An 18,762-nucleotide genomic window follows, 5' to 3' on the forward strand; every position below is an offset into this window, starting at 1 on the left:
TGGAGTTTGAAATGAGCTTCATGGATTTGTATAGAAGCTTTAGGAGTGGAGGCTTCTCTCATTTCTTCGTTCTCCAACTCATCCTTATTCTTGACACTATTTTAGTAGTTGTTTCCTCTGCCCAGGTATTTTTTTTTCCTTTTTGATGATTAAGATTTGAGTCTAATCTGAGAGAATCTATATATGTGGTATTGTAGTTGATTTTGAAAAGTCAATGGTTTAATTTCTATATCTCTCTCTTATTGAGATTTTTCTAGTGATTAGATCATGGTGTGAGATCAAGGTATCATCTATTTTCTTCAATTTGATCTCCTTCTTCATCTAATCATTTTCTCTATTTTTTTTTTATTCTTTTATTTTAGATCAATCCTAACCTCAGCTAAATGCCCTTAACCTTTCCCAAACCCTAATTGTAAAATGTTGTAATTACAACATTTTGCATTGATTCTTTGAACATATAACCATTTGAAATTTCGAAGATCTTTTTTTATATTTTATATTATCTTTTTTACCACGTAATTAGTCTTCTACCACCCTTCTCAAAGTATAACAATCTTACAATGATCAAATCTAGGTTATTTTGCATTACCTTAATATTTTCCCCATGATCTTATATTCTATGTTACCAAAGATGTGTTGCCAATTGTAGGTTAGATTGCAATTTCTTTATCTAATCTAAAATAACTTTAACCAACTTAATTAGGAATAGAAAAGTTTAGATGTCATGGTTTTTAAATTCGGTATTGCGTCCCATCTTGTTCAGCTCCGATACCGAGTCATCTCGGACGAGTTTTTCGATACATTTGAGACGTTTTGTGAGATAACTCAAAAAATTGTATGTGAAATGTAAAACTTGGTCAGAAAATGACTTTGTGAGTTGGTCTCATTCAGCTTTGATACCGAGTTAACTATGACGATACGTCTCGATCTCTAACAAGTTTAAAAACCATGTTAGAGATGTAAAATGAAAGTTGATTATAAACCTAAATAGAAATAAAATATTAATTTGAAAATTCAACAAGAGTGGAGGAAGACCTACTAACGCGGATTGAGTTGGTAAAAGTGAATACAAATTCACTTGAATTAAATAAAATTTTGGGTTAGACTTTTATGACCCTGATAAATAATTGAAGAGGAAGGGTTTTTATGTAATTCAAAATCCAACCGAGGGTCATTTTGGTAAGAAAAATAGCTACACAAATAACAATGAATATAAGGGGACGGAGTTCCGGACCTCGTTTAGGGGATCCTGCTCGAAAAGTTTCTATACTCTAAAGTGGTATACAAACAATGCAGGATCTCTCTCTCTCTCTCTCTCTGAATTGTAATAGTCTTCGAAATCCTCCTTATTGACCTAGAAGACCGATTTCATCTCATTGGGAAGAATTTCAGGGTTTTATTTTCGAATTCTAAAACTCTCCATTTACCGAATCAGATCCAACTCTTCCTCCCAGAGATCTCATCAAATTATAGGTCTGTGATCTTAAAAAGAGAGGCACACAGAGATTTCTGAATCAGCAGTTTTATTTTCCCTCTGTTTCTCTTGTTTGCTAACTTATTTATTTATTTATGTTTGGATTTTAATTTAAAAGATTGGAGTTTGAGATGAGCTTCATGGATTCGTATAGAAGCCTTAGGAGTGGAGGCTTCTCTCATTTTTCCGTTCTCCTACTCATCCTTGTTTTTGCCGCTATTTTAGTGGCTGTTTCCTCTGCTCAGGTAATTTTTTTTTTTTGATGATTATGTTGGATCCATTTGTTCTGAAACCCTAAATGAATCGTTTGATCTGAAAACCTAAATTGTAGGATTTTGAAGCGGAAACAAGAACCAAGGAGTTGTCGAACAGATCTGTTAAAGACCTTGGTCGGCGTAGTAAAGTAAATTTATGAACTTTTTCTCTCATTTTCTTTCTTTCAAGGATTTCTAAGTTAGGGTTCATTTTGGATCGCCATTTTTTTTGGCCAGAAAAGATATTCTGGAGGTATTTTTTAATGCAAAATTTTAAATTTTTGGTACAAAATGACTTTTCCAAAATACTAAAAAAAAAAAAAACCTATAAATAACTTTTTTTTTTATGTGGTGCAAAAAATGGCGATCAATAAACGTACCATTAGTCCGGTAGAACAAATTCTGTTTCATTTAGATTTTACTTCTAAATTTTTGGTGGAGCAGATAGTTCTAGACTCCATTGAGACCGATTCTACAGGTGATGATAATGACCTCAGTTCAGTACTTAGGGGCACTTCATTCGGTGCAATTCCAGAATCAGATGGCCTTGGAATATTTGATGCTTTCTTTACGAGCTTGTCCATGATCCTTGTTAGTGAGGTTTGTCCCCCGAATTCCTTGGATTTATAATTTTATCAAGTCCTATTTATGTTCATGTGGAAACTTTGAATTGTGGTATGGTACTGCCACAAAAGATTGTTGTTTTATATGTGCGAATTGATAGGCTATCCTAGCCATTCAATTGTTTCACTTCTTTATGGACCGCATTGCATATATTTGAAAGAATGTAATTCTTCTGATAGTTAGATCAACTATGAAGTAAAATTAAACGGGATGCAACATATCAAAGTAATCCATCCATTACATTGTAAGTTGGTTATAGATTGTGAGTGTTGATACCATGATCTGGGTTCAAAATCCGCTTTCACCTACTAATTATTGACCACTAATGTCGTTTCCTTATCAAAACAAGATGGTATGAAATGATGCACTTGCATGTTGATTGCTGTAAAAAAGCAAGATGACCCAATCCTTATTGAGTTAGTGTTGTTCCTTACCATGCCATGTTTCCTTGTATTTTATACCTAATTTGATATATTCTGTTTACTTTACATTGTTGCTGCTAGATTGGAGATGAGACATTTATAATAGCAGCACTCATGGCAATGCGTCACCCCAAATCCATTGTTCTATCTGGTGCTCTTAGTGCATTGATTGTGATGACAGTAAGTTCTCATTGACTATCCCACTACAGTCTAATTGAAGCAATACGTGTTTTTTTCGTTTTATATTAAAGTCAACTCTCCCCTTATTATTCCTAGCAATGCACTTGAATGTTTTTGTTCAAGTGGGTTGTTTACTGAGGTAAATTTTATTTGTTATGTATTTCTAATTTTTTTTTTGATAAGTATTAGGCAGTTCTAAACTTACTTTAGGGACTATCAATTTTCTATGTTGTAACTTAAACATATTGTATTTGTGCATCAGGTACTTTCCACTGGACTTGGTAGGATAGTACCAAATTTGATATCAAGAAAGCACACAAATAGTGCAGCTACAGGTATTTTGTGTAATTGATTCCTGAACTACTAAACATTTGTCTTCTTTTATAGAATGCATTGTGAATATTTTACTAAGTGGCAGGTTTGGATTGTCACATAACATGATTTTGTTTTTCATCCAAGATTATGTTGGTCAATGGCTATCTGTCTTTATTTTTATTTTTCTTTACTTGATGTTTTTAGTGTTCCATCTCCTTGATATATGTGTGTTTGTGTAGCGGTGAACCTGTACAATGTGTGGGAGAGGGATCTCCAGTATATTCAAACTTGTAGACTTCTATATGGCGGGCCAAGAGTGTAACTTAACCCATATTCACATGCAATGGGTGAGGCCCATCAATAGATCACATTCAGCCTATTGAAAGAAAGAAATTTAAAGGATGAATGATTAGCCAAGTTTAATTGATTGATATTTTTAAGTAGGATTAGGGTTTGCTTGATAAGTTTAGTTAGGCGAGGCTAAGATTATTTGAATTGAAGTGGAATTATTTTTGAGTTTGAGGCTAGTTAGGATTAGATTTCTCATTTCTCAAACCTCAATTTAGATTTGTGTGATGAATTTTTTATTTTGATGGAGGAATTCAGTTGTTTAAGCTAGGGTATTACACTAGTACCTGAGAGTAAAATTGAAAACCCCAACTCTACGTCAAATTTGAATCCCGAACCTTGGGTCTACGTCAAAGAGCATTAGATCCACATACAGGTGACACGAACAATCTACTTTCATTGCCGCTGGAAGTTGCATATAGATGCTAAATTTTTCTTGTGTTCATGCTGTCACCATTGTTGTATCAACATCAGATTTGTAGTTGCTGGTTTCACCTTTCCAATCCTTGCAGTTTTGGACCCGTTGTCTTCACCAGGGTCTACTTTTTTTCCCCTATAAGCTTGTCTGATCAGGCCACAACAGTTGTGAGTGTTCAGAGAGGCATGGTTAGGTTCTCAAATTCTTTCCTTATTTTGTTTCTATTCAAAAGGTTGAAGAAGAGCCTATTCATTGGGGTTCTATTTAGAAATTGTGCAAACTTTCTTTTAGGTTGTAGGCTTATGACATATTAAACCCAGCCCATATAAATCCCAAAGCCCACACACTTAAAGCATACTCAGCAGCCCCCCTAGCCAAACCCAAATTCATTGACATGGACAATCAAACGCATTGACCTGGTCAGTTATTGTTGACCGTCTAACTTGATGTTACTTTTGAAATAAAAGAAAAAAATGGTTAACAGTAAACATTTCATGGTTCTTGCTGCTCAATTTGACAAACTAGCAGTAGGAAACAGATGGTTAACAAGAGTGGTCTTCTTGATTGGAAGGGCAACTTTGAATTCTCACAACCCAATTCGACAAACTAGCAGTTGGAAACAGATGGTTGTAGATCTGCAGCTGTCAAAAGTCTTAGGATGTTTAATGCCAAATTTTAAGTAAAAAAATGGTTTAAAGTATCATTTTGTTTCAGTTTATATTTGGCCGAAATGTCTCGGTTTTTAAACCTTCCGGGACGATACACCCATGGAATCAAAACAATCATCGAGACATTGATTTTTCGGTTCCAAACATCCGATTTCTCTTGAGAAGAGAGAGAGTGAGAGAACTGGATCACCAACGCTATAGTTTGTACCTTTGAGGTCAGTTCTCAATTCTTCTTCTTCTTCTTCTTCTTCTTCTCTCTCTCTCTCTCTATCTCTATCTCTTTGAGTTATAAATACCTGTCCCAAAGATTGAGTGTTTTAGGGAAACCCCAAAATTTCCGACCATTTTCTGCCCAAACAACATAATGTTTTCCACAAATTTTATGAAGCCATCCTTTCTCAAACCCAAAGTGCCGCCATTTCACATACTGAAAAAGATAGAGAAATATCATATTCTAAATTCAAAATACTTCATATCATATACCCATCAGAATGGGATGCTCCTTTTTGCTCCTCTCGTTCAGTTTCTAGCCCCTCTGGGAACAAAATCCCTTACAATTATTGGAACTATATGAATGCTTGGATTCATACTCTCTTATTCCAAAATTCCAAAGGAGGACATTCTTGGTTCCTCCAATTCTGCACCAACAAATTTCAAACTGGTTTTTCACCAATTGGTGGTTTACCTTTGGCTCTATGTCAAGCATCCTTCCCCAAAATTTCCTTCAACAACTTCAAACCTTTGTCAAAAACACCAAGCTCAATATTGATGATCCAGCTTATGAAAATATGATTTTCTTCTCCCAAATTGGTTTACCTTGGATCATGAAATGGGATTATTAAAAAAAAAATCTATGATTCCATTCCCACTTTATACCGATACGTATACGTAAAATGGTGGGATAAATTTGATATCCAAAAATCCTCAAGAATTTTCACCACTAAATGTACCCCAATCGACACTTCAAAATCTTTCAAAGAAACTTTACTCCCTTCATCATCAAAAGCAAAAGATTGATGAAACCTCTCAAATATTGTTAGCCATTAAAAAATTATCTCAAGAAATCTCCATGATCAAACAAATCATATCTATTCAAGGGTCCTCGGCCCACTCAAATTCACCTACTTCTTCTTTCCCTGATGAAGATGAAGAAGACTTTGGATTCTAACAAAAACCCATCCAAAAGATCGCAAATTCATCAACTCAAAGTCGTCAAAAGGTTTGCTTCAAAGATTGTCAAAACCGTCAAAGACATCAAAGCCGTCAAAACCGCCAAAGATCAACAATTATGTCAAAAAACAACAGTTATTGTAAATTTACTATTATAAGTGTCGGTCCGTTGTTATAAGGACATGTGTAAAGTTACTGTTCAAAATGTTGGTTAAATGTAATGTTGCCACGTGTACACTTCACTTGATCACATGTGTCGGTCAAATAACAACATGACACGTCAAAAGAAATAAGTTGGTCAAGTCTTAGATTGACACGTACCCCTTTTCAAAGCTTGCAAAATGTTTTGAATATTTTATAAATACTAAGCTTCTTCTCCTTGGAGAGCATTCAAAAAATATTTCTCTGTGACCCAACCACCTTCTCTGACTATTTTCTCTGACCATCTTGACCCAACCACCTTCTTTGACGATTTTCTCTGACCATCTTCTAGTATCGATATTAGGAATATTTTGGAAAGGATTTGAGGGGTTGGCAGAGAGTCATACATGGGTCGATCAAGGGTAAACAACATAATCTTTCCCACAAATTTTATGAAGCCATCCTTTCTCAAACCCAAAGTGCCACCATTTCACATATTGAAAAAGATAGAGACATAACGTATTCTAAATTCAAAATACTTCATATCATATCCCCATCAAAATGGGTTGCTCCCTTTTGCTTCTCTCGTTCAGTTTCTAGCCCCTTTAGGAATAAAATCCCTTACAATTATTAGTTTTAGGGTTTAAGGAAGATGGTTGGAGAAGATGGTCGGAGAAAATGGTTAGAGAAAATGGTCAGAGAAGGTGGTTGGGTCGCAGAGAAATATTTTTCGAATGCTCTTCAAGGAGAAGAGGTTTGGTATTTATAAAAAATTCAGAAAGTTTTGAAAGCTTTGAGAAGGGGTACGTATCAATCTAAGACTCGACCGACTTAATTCTTTTGACGTGTCATGTTGTTATTTGACCGATACATGTGATCACATAAAGTGTACACGTGACAACATTACATTTGACCGACACTTTGAATAGTAAATTTACATGTCTTTATAACAACGGACATATATTTTTAATAGTAAATTTACAATACTTGTTGATTTTTGACGGCAATAATGACTTTGACGGCTTTGATAGTTTTGACAGCTTTGACAATCTTTGAAGTAAATCTTTGACGACTTTGAGTTGATGAATTTGCGATCTTTTGGATGAGTTTTTGTTAGAATCCAAAGTCTTCTTCATCTTCATCAGGGAGAGAAGGAGTAGGTGAATTTGAATGGGCTGAGGACTCTTGAATGGATATGGTTTGTTTGATCGTGGTGATTTCTTGAGATAATTTTTTAATGGCTAACGATATTTGAGAGGTTTCATTAGAGCCAAAGTCTTGTGTTGGAGAAACCCATTATTTTCAAATTGATGACCTGTTCCTTGACTTGAGTATCTTTTGAAAGACTTATTTTTGGTATGTATTGGAATGTTTTGGTAAAGTCTCAGAAATGTTTCAGTATCGTTTCGGTTTTTGAGAAATCTGAAATATCGAAACAAAACAATATTTTAAACCATGGTTGAAAGTCCCCTTAATGATCAGATTTGGTATCAAACTCGATATTCCTGAATTTATTTGGGTCGGAATCTAGAGGTTTTCTTAGATTGGTTTCCTTATGCTGGGAATTATTTTTTTCGTCGACCCATTTTAGAAGGAAAAAAATGACACTAGTTACTTGATTTCACTATTTGGTGGATTGAATCTCAATTATGGTAGAGAAGGTAACAACTTTGCCCAATTGATACTTCAGAACTAATGAAAGAGTCATTACATTAAATTTGTACCAGTTCATTATGCCAGAGGTTTGTAATAAACTTTCCGATACTGACTGGCACCAACTGAAAAATTTAATTCCAGGAATATTTCGCATCGGAATGTTCAAAACTGCTATGTACTGGCTGATACGTTCCGAAATGGTACATTATTTTGAATCATACACGGAATCACACCTCATGTATAGCATCTATCTCAACAGCCAAACATAAACACAAATCTTTTCTCTTTCTTTGAAAGAGGTAAGTACTACATTTTTTTTTTCTTGGTGAAAAAGGTAAGACTACATGTGTATTTAAAGATGTCTGGACAAAAGCATTAGAGGATTTCTAATTACTTATCAAAATAACTTAGAAACTAGCCTAAAGACTTCTAGAACATTGATTTATTTCACTTTTCCAATTCTAGTTACCTACCTATCTTGCTCAAGTCTTGTCGGAATTGCATTATTCTATCCTCATTGCAAACTACACAAATTAGCTTTCTTTGGATATCGGTATTAAGGCATCCAGACACTTTTTGACTGAGAAAACTATCTTTAAATAAAGTGATATGGTTGGACTGCATCAGATCCCAAGTGTTGATATTTTTGATAAAAGGTCAATAAGAGAGCACAAGTGTCCATCCAACGTACATGAACTTTTCAAGAAGTTTTATATTGTACTTATAAAAAAAGAAGTTTTAAATGTATGCTTCTGTCTACAGATTCTAGACTTTTCCTTTGTACTGCAGTAGATAGTGATCTTTTTTCAATTTAGTTTGGGTAGTCTGATCTCTGATGTAGTTGGGCGTCTGTACCATCGTACACTGATAATAACATTTACAATTTGATTTTGTTATGTGCAGTTCTTTATGCATTCTTTGGGCTGCGGCTGCTTTACATTGCTTGGAGATCAGATTCGAAGACATCGCAGAAAAAGGAAATGGAAGAAGTACTTCGTTATTCTCAGAACCCCCCCCCCCCCCCCCCCCACACACACACGTCACTGACACAGTTTTTCTTTTTTGGCCCTTTTACTATTCTTTGCCTACTTGTATATGCTGTGTTAAAGCCTCAGTAATTTATTGAGGCGGTTAACATGCTTGGTAGTTTGAGTCGTGGCTTCTAGCTGGTAATCTTTGAGGTCTTAAATATCGGAGTCTAGCTCCCAACCTTCGGATGCCAGATAATTAGCTGGACAAGTAACAAGCTTCTTGACTTTGGCAGGTTTAAATTGCAAGCAAATTACTGTTCAATAATGATTCAAACCTGCATGTGATATCTTCCAAACTATTTATCTTATAATGTCTTAATGTTTTGACCATTTACAAACAATGCTATGGTTCTCCTCAGTTTGTGAAAATAGCATGATGTCACACATTAGCCTCTGCTATGCCTATATAGGGCAGCATGATAACTCTTGATCTGTCAGTGTTTTACTTGAAAATTCTATCATCAATTTTATGAGCATAAAAGATGTTCTCATGTTACTTGGTTGATCTTTGGTGAGTGAATTACCTTGTCATTTTTATGAAGGTTGAAGAGAAACTGGAGGCAGGGCAAGGGAAAACAACTTTCCGCCGTTTCTTTTCAAGATTTTGTACACCAATATTTTTAGAGGTACCATTTTCATCAGTTTCTTGATTCATCAATGTTAGCTAGATCTTAACATTAATTCCTGTCAGATGTTTGTAGTACATATGAAATAGATTACACCTTTAATTGTTTCCTTTATGCAAGTTATTTTGGAGTGATTCATGTAGGGGAGCTTCAGTCTTTGATGCTATTGATTCCTCATTTTAATTATCCTAGTCTGCATAGAGAATTTTGTTCCAGTTACTACAGTATCCGATCATAACAGATTATTTTGCTCGTTACTTTGCATGCAGTCGTTTGTTTTAACCTTTCTAGCAGAATGGGGGGATCGTAGCCAGATAGCAACAATTGCTGTAAGCCGATTCTCTCCTTCATTTAGTTTTTCTTGGATTACATACATCCATACCTGTATCTATTGTTACATCATTGTTTTTATCATGCTGGGGCTTTGTGTACAGTTCTATATCTAATTTTGATGTTGTTCCCCCCCCCCCCAACCATTGTTTACGTTCATCAATCCAAAAGGTGAATCAACATTATTTTACATAGCTATAGAGGAAATCAACATTATTGCACTTAACAGCTTCTTTAAATGGATTCATGTTTCTATTTTTGCCTCTTTTCCTCCCTATCTAGACCCTTTCAAAGTTTATCCTTGATGTTGTTTCATTTGATTTTCAGAGTTCCAGATGGCTACAATATTAATTAAACTATAAAAGAAATTAGCTCCAAAAAAAAGTCTGGATTGGTTTAAATTTTATCATTGTTTCTGTCACACTTTATTTTTGTCCACAGTTGAACTAGACCAGTTTTTCAATTGAGACACCATACTGAAGTATTGTTTAAAAGTTATGGTACTTTACCCAATGGCTGAATTACAGCTATTTTGATTTAAGGTGGAAAAAAGAGTTTCTCATTTTGATTTTTGCTATAACTGGAAAAGAAAAGTTGGCATTAATGAATGATCAAATAATTGGTATAGAAAACTTTATATGCGCTGTGATTTATGCAAAAAAAAAAAAAAAGACTTTTTGTCAAACATGTTCATGCGAGCATGTGTGTACTTTTTTTCCATATATATTTTTCTGATAAGTAAATTTTATTGCTAGCAATTAGAAAAAAGAAGGTGATCGAGAAGACCAACCAACAAAGAAAACATTTACAGAGAAATCCCCTAGAAGAAGAGGAAAAAAAAAATCAACTGAATCAAATGCAAACACCTTCTACCCTATTCAGGCAAACAATCTCCCATCTGAAAAATTTCTTGAAAGAAAATACCTGTAAACACTTCCTCTTTTTTTTTTTGTCAAAAAAAAAATGTTTGCTTTTATTCATAAAAAAAGACGTCTAAACTCAACAAAGAGTTTACACCAGAAAAAAGCTAAAACATAAAACCTAGAACATAAATAATCATGTCTAGTATAGTATTTTTCTTCCCTTGAAAGCCGTGGTCATTTCTTTTGATTCACAAGCCACAACATTCCAGAAAAGGCATTAGGCTCCATTGAATCCTTTTCCTGCCCCCCCTAAAGCATGAGGATTACCAACATGGAAATGCAGCAGGAATAGATTTAGGGAAAACCCAATGCAATTGAAAAAGAGAGGAAACAAGACCACATGAGCCAAGAAAATGGATAAAGCAGGAAGAAATGGATGATTGACTCCCTGTTATATTTACATAGAGAACATCTTTTGACACAAAAAACACCTCTAGCTATGAGATTGTTGACCATCAAGATCGCATTTAAAGCAATTGACCAAATGAGGAAGTGATGTACAGACAATGCAAACTTAGCCTAAAATGTAGAATCTGAGATCAGAATTAGTTGATAAGAAGACAAAGAATAGCATAAAAGAAGTTAGTTCTACCATAATATGCAGTTAAGAATAATCCTAGGCTAAGTTACTATCCTACTAAGATATTCCAAACATATTAAATCAACGGTTCTAGAATTTCCAACTAACTTAGGGTCTTAATCCATATTAATTAAGATTTTCTTGAACCCAATCAAAGGCTTCCAGAAAAAGTATTAGACCCAAAAGGTTTTATTGGATATTGTTAATGTCTTCAGCAAGGCCAATTTGGTTTTGAAACACAAAGTTTTGCAATAAGGTTTAAATTAAGCATTCACAATAATTTGCTTGAGTATGGATCAATTTAAATAAAAGGTGAAAGAAAATAGGGGTAGAATTTTAATTGGATTAGGTTTAAAAATGTTTAGAATGGGTGGTAATAAGGTTAAAGCTGGAATCAGGTTATGGGTGTATGGGAAGGGGTGATTTGAGATCTACGTCATGGATTCAACCTGGATATGGTTTGAGGCTTAAATTTGAAGAAAACGTAATTCTGGAGATTGTAATAGAAAATTTAAGAAGAAGAAGATAAAAGATAATTTACCTTAAAATTATTCCAAAGGCTTCTTGGCATCACACCATAAGGTTTCATACCCAAATCCAATCACTGAAAATTTTCACAAGAAGAAATCTGTAAAATTTTCAAGGGCTTAGACCCATATCTCAGTTGGTTTGACACATTGGAAAGCAACTTTGAAGTCGTGGGTTCAAGTCCAGGTTACCCATCAAATTTTTTTTCTCAAGAAAAATCTGAAAATTTCCCGACCTTCTCTAATAAAAAAGGTCCATATAGTGTTCTCTAATCCTAGGACTAATCTCAAATTGTCAAAGCAAATCTATGGTTAAGATTCAAATATAAAACAATGAAATAACCTACTGGGTCTGTGATAATATAATTAAATAACTAATATTTCCCAAATAACCAGAAATAGATAAAAAAAATACTCTTATATCCCTAAATTGATCCAGCCCATTAATAGACTACAAAACCCACCAACTCTTGGTTCAATGTGCCCTCAATGCTCCTAAAAGCAGTCCAAATGTATCTACCCAATGTGGGTTCTTTGGCCTTGAAATTAGAAATCTTGAAGTTGAAACTCAGATGTCCTCATCAAGAAAGCTACTTGCAATTGACACGGCACGAATGGGAAGGATTCCCACTTGACGTTAACAATGCTGCAGTTTTACTGTTTCTATTGCTATTCTTCAATAACAGCTGCCATAACATTCGTTTCAAGCACTAACTTGGCATAATTGAGTTCCAAATATAACGGTTTTAAGTTTAAGTATGCACCTCATCAATGACTCAATGCTCTGTTGGAGTTGAAAGCATGGTAACCCTCTGAACACCACAAGGATTTTGGTGGAACTGTAGGAGAGGATAACAATCATTATACAGCGATATCATTAAACTGTCTCCTAATTTGTTAAATAATGTTGCATTCTATAATATCAGTTTTACTGTTTCTATTGCCATTATTCAAATAACAACTTTTAAAACATTTGTTTGGAAGGTCTAATTTGGCGGCATAATGAGTTCAAAATATAATGGTCTTAAGTCAAATATACTATGTTATGTTTATTGTAATTTAGCAAGAAAACGCAATTCTTTCTTTTAAAATTTTGTATATGTCTTCCATAGCAAAACACCATTACAATGGTTATAAGTTGTAACAACTCCAACGTACTCATATGCAGTTGTGACTGATCCTTTTGAACTATGGCTACACTAGCTAAGATGAATATTATGGATTAGAAACATATCACAGAATCACTGAATTTGATAGAGAGAAGGTCTCAAGTCACTGTTGTGTTCTTAGAATGAAGTTGATTACAGAAACATGGTACTACTTGGGCCAGATGGAGAAGGAATGGCGTTAAGTGTGTATGTGGAGAGGTTTTTTGGTCAATGATGGGATGGCATGACCTGTATAGGTCAATGGCATAGTATGTGTATGGGTTCCGCGGATCCTTCCCTGCTGCTATACCCAGCTCTGCTGCGCTTTTCCCCTAGCCCCCATTGCGAAATGCGACTCAGTGCTTTCTATCTGTTTTCTCACATGCATTAATTCTTTAGTGTTCTCCATTGGTTTCCAGTGAATGTGCTCTGAACACCAACTTAAAAAGTAAATCTCTCATGTACATTTATGTAGTTGATTAAGGTGGAGATGCATGTTGTTCGTGTTTTCACCTATATAATGTGACACATTCAATGCATCAATCTTGTTGGTTCTATAAGTGAACCAACTCTTGGACTCATTAGCTGTAATAGCCCAAAAGTAATATTGATGGCTTGATTTTAAAAACTTATTTGTTTCTGATCTAGAGCCAAGGCTTGGATACACAATAATGAAACAACAGGTTGGTAGATAATCCTTGAATTATGTTGTACATTTTATGTCTATGACACATACAATGGTTGGTTCAACTATTGGTGTTTTAACTTCTGGATTTTTTCTACAAAACATGTTTTACATTCAAAAGGTTCTGCATGGAAGCTTAGGAATTTCTTTTTTCCCAAAAAAATTCTTAAAAAGGAAATTTCCACCGTTGTGGCATTTGGACTCATCCGGCAAAAAAGAAAAGTTGAATTTTTTGTTTCAAGGAAATATTGTTTAGGAAAAGATATATCACTTTGCTGATGATGTGGTAACAACTATACATACATTTTATTTTTGAGTCATGCTGAAGTGACCTCATTTCACACTCTTCTGATATGGAGGTGTGCATAGATACTTTTCACTCGTATCTTGATGAAAAGTATCTATGGTTCCTACACATTTCCACGTCAGAGAAGTGTGAAATGAGGTCAGTCTTGAGGTCACTTAAGTATTATTCTTTATTTTTTGCTGAGCATATCATTTTGTACATGTTATGCTACAAATGCTGTGCCAGATAATTTTCCTGCATGTATACACACTGCTGTGGCGCATCTTCTGTGTGGATTTTGTTGTATTTGTTGTTTGTTGCTCAAAAGATGTGAAATGGTTTTGTGCTACTTTATTTATTTGTTTATTTTTAATTGCTGCAGCTTGCAACCCATAAAAATGCAGTTGGAGTGGCTGTAGGGGCAATGTTAGGACATACTATCTGTACATCAGTGGCTGTAGTCGGAGGAAGCATGCTGGCGTCAAAGATATCGCAAGGCACAGTTGCAACAATTGGGGGTCTGCTCTTCCTTGGTTTTTCGTTGTCGTCTTTCTTTTATCCTCCTCTATGATTTCGGTGTAGGTTATTCTGAATCAGTACAATTGGAAACACTTACCTCTTACTGAATTTGGAACTGTTGGGTTCAATACCATTGCAGCTTATTCTTTTGTACACGATCAGCCTACTCATGAAAGTTTTTTTTTTTGTTTGCTTTAATGTGTAAGTTTTACTAAATTAATTATTGAAAAGTTTCTTGAGTGGTCCTACACAATCACTGTTGTAGTATTTCTGGAAAATTGCTAAGTTATTGAAGGAATGGGAAACAAACACCAATGTTGAATTAGAAGTGTGGTCTAAAGATTAGTGCCTTAAGGAGTTGTCAATGGATCGGCTTGGATTGCTTTGGTACACCAAATTGGTACTGGTCTGATAAGGAGTTCATATATATATATAGGATTATTTTTTTTATTTAGATATATGATGATGTATATTGCATTTTATATATGTTTTTATTAACTCAATTCGAATTTTGATTAGGACTTGTCCAAATATATTATTTTTTTCAGATCAGAACTAAACCAAAACAATATATATATAATCCGATTGTATCCTTAACGCTTAAAAATTATGCGTCCTATCATGTTTGGAATTGGATCCTGTCTGGCTTGGAATGAGTTATTTTTTGTGAGAATGATCTCTATGGTGAGATCATCTTCATAAAAAATTAGCCCATTCTAAAACTTCTATCTCATAAAAAGTGATTTACAAATAATTGACGGTTCACGATTCTTCAACTTGTAAACTTATAAACTTGTAAACTGAGATTACAAGTTTCACAATGGGCAGATTTTTTGTAAGGATGATCTCCTCACAATAGAGACAATCCTCATAAAAAATCAGTTCATTTTGAAACTTCTTCCCTATATATTGAGAAATGTTTGGCTCTCTTTAGGGCTTTTGAACGCTCCCCATATATATTTGAAACACATTTTCTGATTAGGTTCTATCAGATCAGGAGATGGTCGATTTAAAATCAATCTAATAAGTTATTTGATTAGTTCTTTTATTTGGTACCCAAATATTTTATTATTCAATTTGAATGGATTGGATTGGGGTCTGATAGGCCCAATTTCGGGTGCAATATATACATATATCCTTTAATAAATGATTGTAATTTTTCTGGAAAGCCACCTTTCTTGAGAAAGAAAGATTTTCTCAATCCTCACTGGAAAATAGTGTTAGAACTTAAATAAAATATTATTTGTTTATTTCTTATTTTGTCTTTTTTTTTATACCTTGTTCAGTCATAATAGTGGAGGGATAAATTCTCTGACCTATAGGATAACGACACATATCATCCAGGGTTTGAGGTTCGTTGGAAACAAGGTTCCGTCTTCGAACCTTGAATACCGCTCGGGTTAAGTATCGAGAATAGAGCTTGTATTTGAACATCAATGACATTGGGGAAACAGAGTTCAGTGAATATAAAGAATTCTAATCCCCCAATTCTCAAGATTTGAGTGCCACAATTTTAGATTGACTCTAAATGAGGAAGTCTCGTACGACTCTCATCCTAAAATAGAAGGAAATAAAAAAGGAAATGTGAAAAGGAAGGACCCCTTTATAAATAATGGAAGATTCCCACACTAAAAGGTATGCAATTGTTCACATAGAGAAACCTTAAACTCGTTTTTTTTTTTTTCTTGACTTTGGCATCAGAGGCTCTGTGGAATAGGGAAGATCTCGAAGAGTTGCAAATTGTTGGTCGGGAGTTGAGTATCTCCAGGTGATACAAAAATCACCTCTGTAATTAGCGCCGTATGTAAAAAGCATACAAAGAACACGACGTACTCATAGAGAACACAAGGAACAATAGCAGGAGAGAAGCAATTGGAGCTGCAGTAGAGGTTGTAATAGGAAACCAAGCCCCTACAGACCATGAAGTGGAGGGAGATTAGAACAATATGTAGAATGTACAACATTTGCTAGCACATATGAAGGCAGAACTGTAGTAGAGTACAGAACAAAAATCAGAGGAGATCCGAACTGTCAGAAGGGAGAATAAACAGCTGTAGTAGTAGTAGTAGAGGGCTAAAGTACCAGATGCCAGAGGAGGCAACGACGATGACACTGGACATCGAATTGGGAATCATGACCCCGAAATCCGAGTTGAAAGAGATTGGGTTAATATCGGACAAAACATGCCACCCAACCCATTAACTTTGGGGTAGGTGAAAGATTTGTTGGGGTAAAGGGAAGATGCCATTATCAGAGGAGGGGGATAAAACATGTCATTCAGGACATGATCGACCAAGGTAAACTCAAAAGATATGTGGCAACTACGACTAAAGAGCACAAGGGATGGGATTTACCTCCTCTGCCTCCTAGAGGTCTTCCCACACAAGAGGAATGAGGTCAGAGAGTGGTCAATATTATTGTTGGGGAGTTCGGTTCTGGTAGGATGGTCGGTATTAACCAATCAAAAGAATGAAAGTAACATAAAATATGTTCAATCAATCATGACATTATGAGAACAATATCAAGCATGTGATCAATCCATAAGATGTATATTAATCATGATCAAAATCAATCACTAGTAAGAAAGTAAACATAAACCCTAATCTAGCATGCTACCTACCAAAAGTTAGTTGGTCAAAAGGTTAACCTAAAAGGCAATGGATATGGTCAAGTTTGATTCTAAATTCCTAGTGAAGTCGCCACTAAAACTTCCCTCGATCCATGGGTGCAGATCCAATTTCCGGAGTTGCTATCTAGTTTTACAGTCTAGGAATTAATATTTGATTCTAAATGGAATTCAAGTCGGTCAAACATGTTAACCTAAGAGTCAATGAATTGGGTCAAGCTTGACCCTAAATCCCCAGTAGAGTCGTCATCGATTTCAAGTATAACTCTATCCTCCTTCGATTGTAACTTATCTAAGAAATACCCTATCTTGTTCTCCCTCCTCTTGTTTTAAGGACTTGGGAGTTCTAACCCCTTAGACGTTTTCTTCATTACTCCCGTAGAAATCCTAGCTTGAGAAGTCTTCAAAAATCCCAATCGTCTGAGAGTCCTATTCAACTTCAAGTTCTTTAGTTTTTTTTATCCAAAAGCAACGAGTTGCCTAAAGTCTTTGTTGAATTGGTGCTACATGTTAACAGTTGAGATGGGGTTCTCTTTTTTTCTAGATTATCATCAAGGTATTTGATGGATTGGATCCACCTATTGGATTCACACAATAAGTCTTGGACCAAAATCCCCTCGGTGTTTTAAAATTTCTATATTCTTTTTTTACTAGTTGGATTTTGACATTTTGAATTTTCAACATTGCTGGAAAGGAACCTACATGGTATTCAATCAAGGATTTGATGGTTAAGATTTCTCCTTATTGAATTGAAGTTATTTTTATCAAAGTTGGTTTATGTGGGTTCACCTAGAGTTCATCCAATGAAGTTTGACCCCACAAGCTTCGTATTAATTGATTTTTTTGTGTGTGTATGTTTATTATTGGTGTTATTCATATTATTAATTGCTTATTTCATTAAAATGCAATTCCAATATTTGTTAAAATGTTTATCAACTTTTATTTTTTATTTTTTTTAAATTGGTTTATTTTCATTGATTCAAAATTTTAAAGTTTGTTAAAATTTTGTTATTCTTATGGGTTTTGTTTAAATTTTTATTTGTGGAAAAATTCTGATTTTGCTCTTAGGGTAAGGTTTTCCAATTTGAAGTCTAATTTGTTTAGTTGTGAGGTATATTAACATAGGATTTCTGCAAAGTACTCATTGAAGAGGCCAGTTTCATCTTATTCATGGGTTTTCCATGTGGGAGGGGTGTGGGACCCACAAAGGATACTTTGGTGTCAATTTGTCATTTTAAGTTTTCGTAAATATTTTCCTAGATGTAGTTTTTAAGGATGTTTTTGCGTTGGTGTCTTCATCATTTTGTACAATTTTATGAACTTTCACATAAAGCTTTGTTTGATCTAAAAATTATTATTTCTAGGTCCCAAAGTATGTTTGCCTAGCATAACATGATATCTAAGTATGTCTTTATGTAAATGATAGTTTAATCATTTTGAGAAAAAATGTTTTTTGTAATTTTCACATAAAGCTTCTTTCTGTCTTGAAATGATTATTACTATATCTGAGTTGGATTTTTTCCTAGCATAACATGGTTTTTAAAAATATTTCATCAAATTCGAGGTGTTAGTTTTGCGAACCTAAGCTTGCATAATTTATAGGTTATGAATTGTCGATGCTATTGGAGAAACTCGAAAAAGGATCTAAATCTGAGGCAAATTAGGAATTTGGAAATTTCAAAGACGAGTTTGTGGATCTGAATGAGATTTTATGAGAGGCATTGCACAAGCTTTTGGGTTATCCATTAATCTTTACTTGTCATTTGGAATACACAACAACCAGGGTGACTCGTTGATAAATTAGGCAAGTA

The 18,762-nt window shown here is 34.6% G+C and overlaps 1 protein-coding gene across 1 annotated transcript; it reads left to right on the forward strand.

The window, feature by feature from the left end:
• The first annotated feature begins 1,230 nt into the window (after positions 1–1,230).
• LOC147396603 (GDT1-like protein 4) lies at positions 1,231–14,578 on the forward strand. Its single transcript, XM_086451544.1, has 10 exons — positions 1,231–1,473; positions 1,593–1,719; positions 1,806–1,877; positions 2,173–2,328; positions 2,856–2,954; positions 3,217–3,289; positions 8,574–8,659; positions 9,244–9,327; positions 9,597–9,656; positions 14,189–14,578. Exons 2-10 carry the CDS (start codon positions 1,606–1,608, stop codon positions 14,375–14,377), a joined length of 933 nt encoding a protein of 310 aa, XP_086307670.1. The 5' UTR covers positions 1,231–1,473; positions 1,593–1,605; the 3' UTR covers positions 14,378–14,578.
• Positions 14,579–18,762: the final 4,184 nt, after the last annotated feature.

This window comes from Akebia trifoliata, chromosome 8 (genome assembly GCF_017979445.1).
Source record: "Akebia trifoliata isolate Shusen 1 chromosome 8, ASM1797944v1, whole genome shotgun sequence".
In the NCBI taxonomy this organism is placed as follows: Eukaryota; Viridiplantae; Streptophyta; class Magnoliopsida; order Ranunculales; family Lardizabalaceae; genus Akebia; species Akebia trifoliata.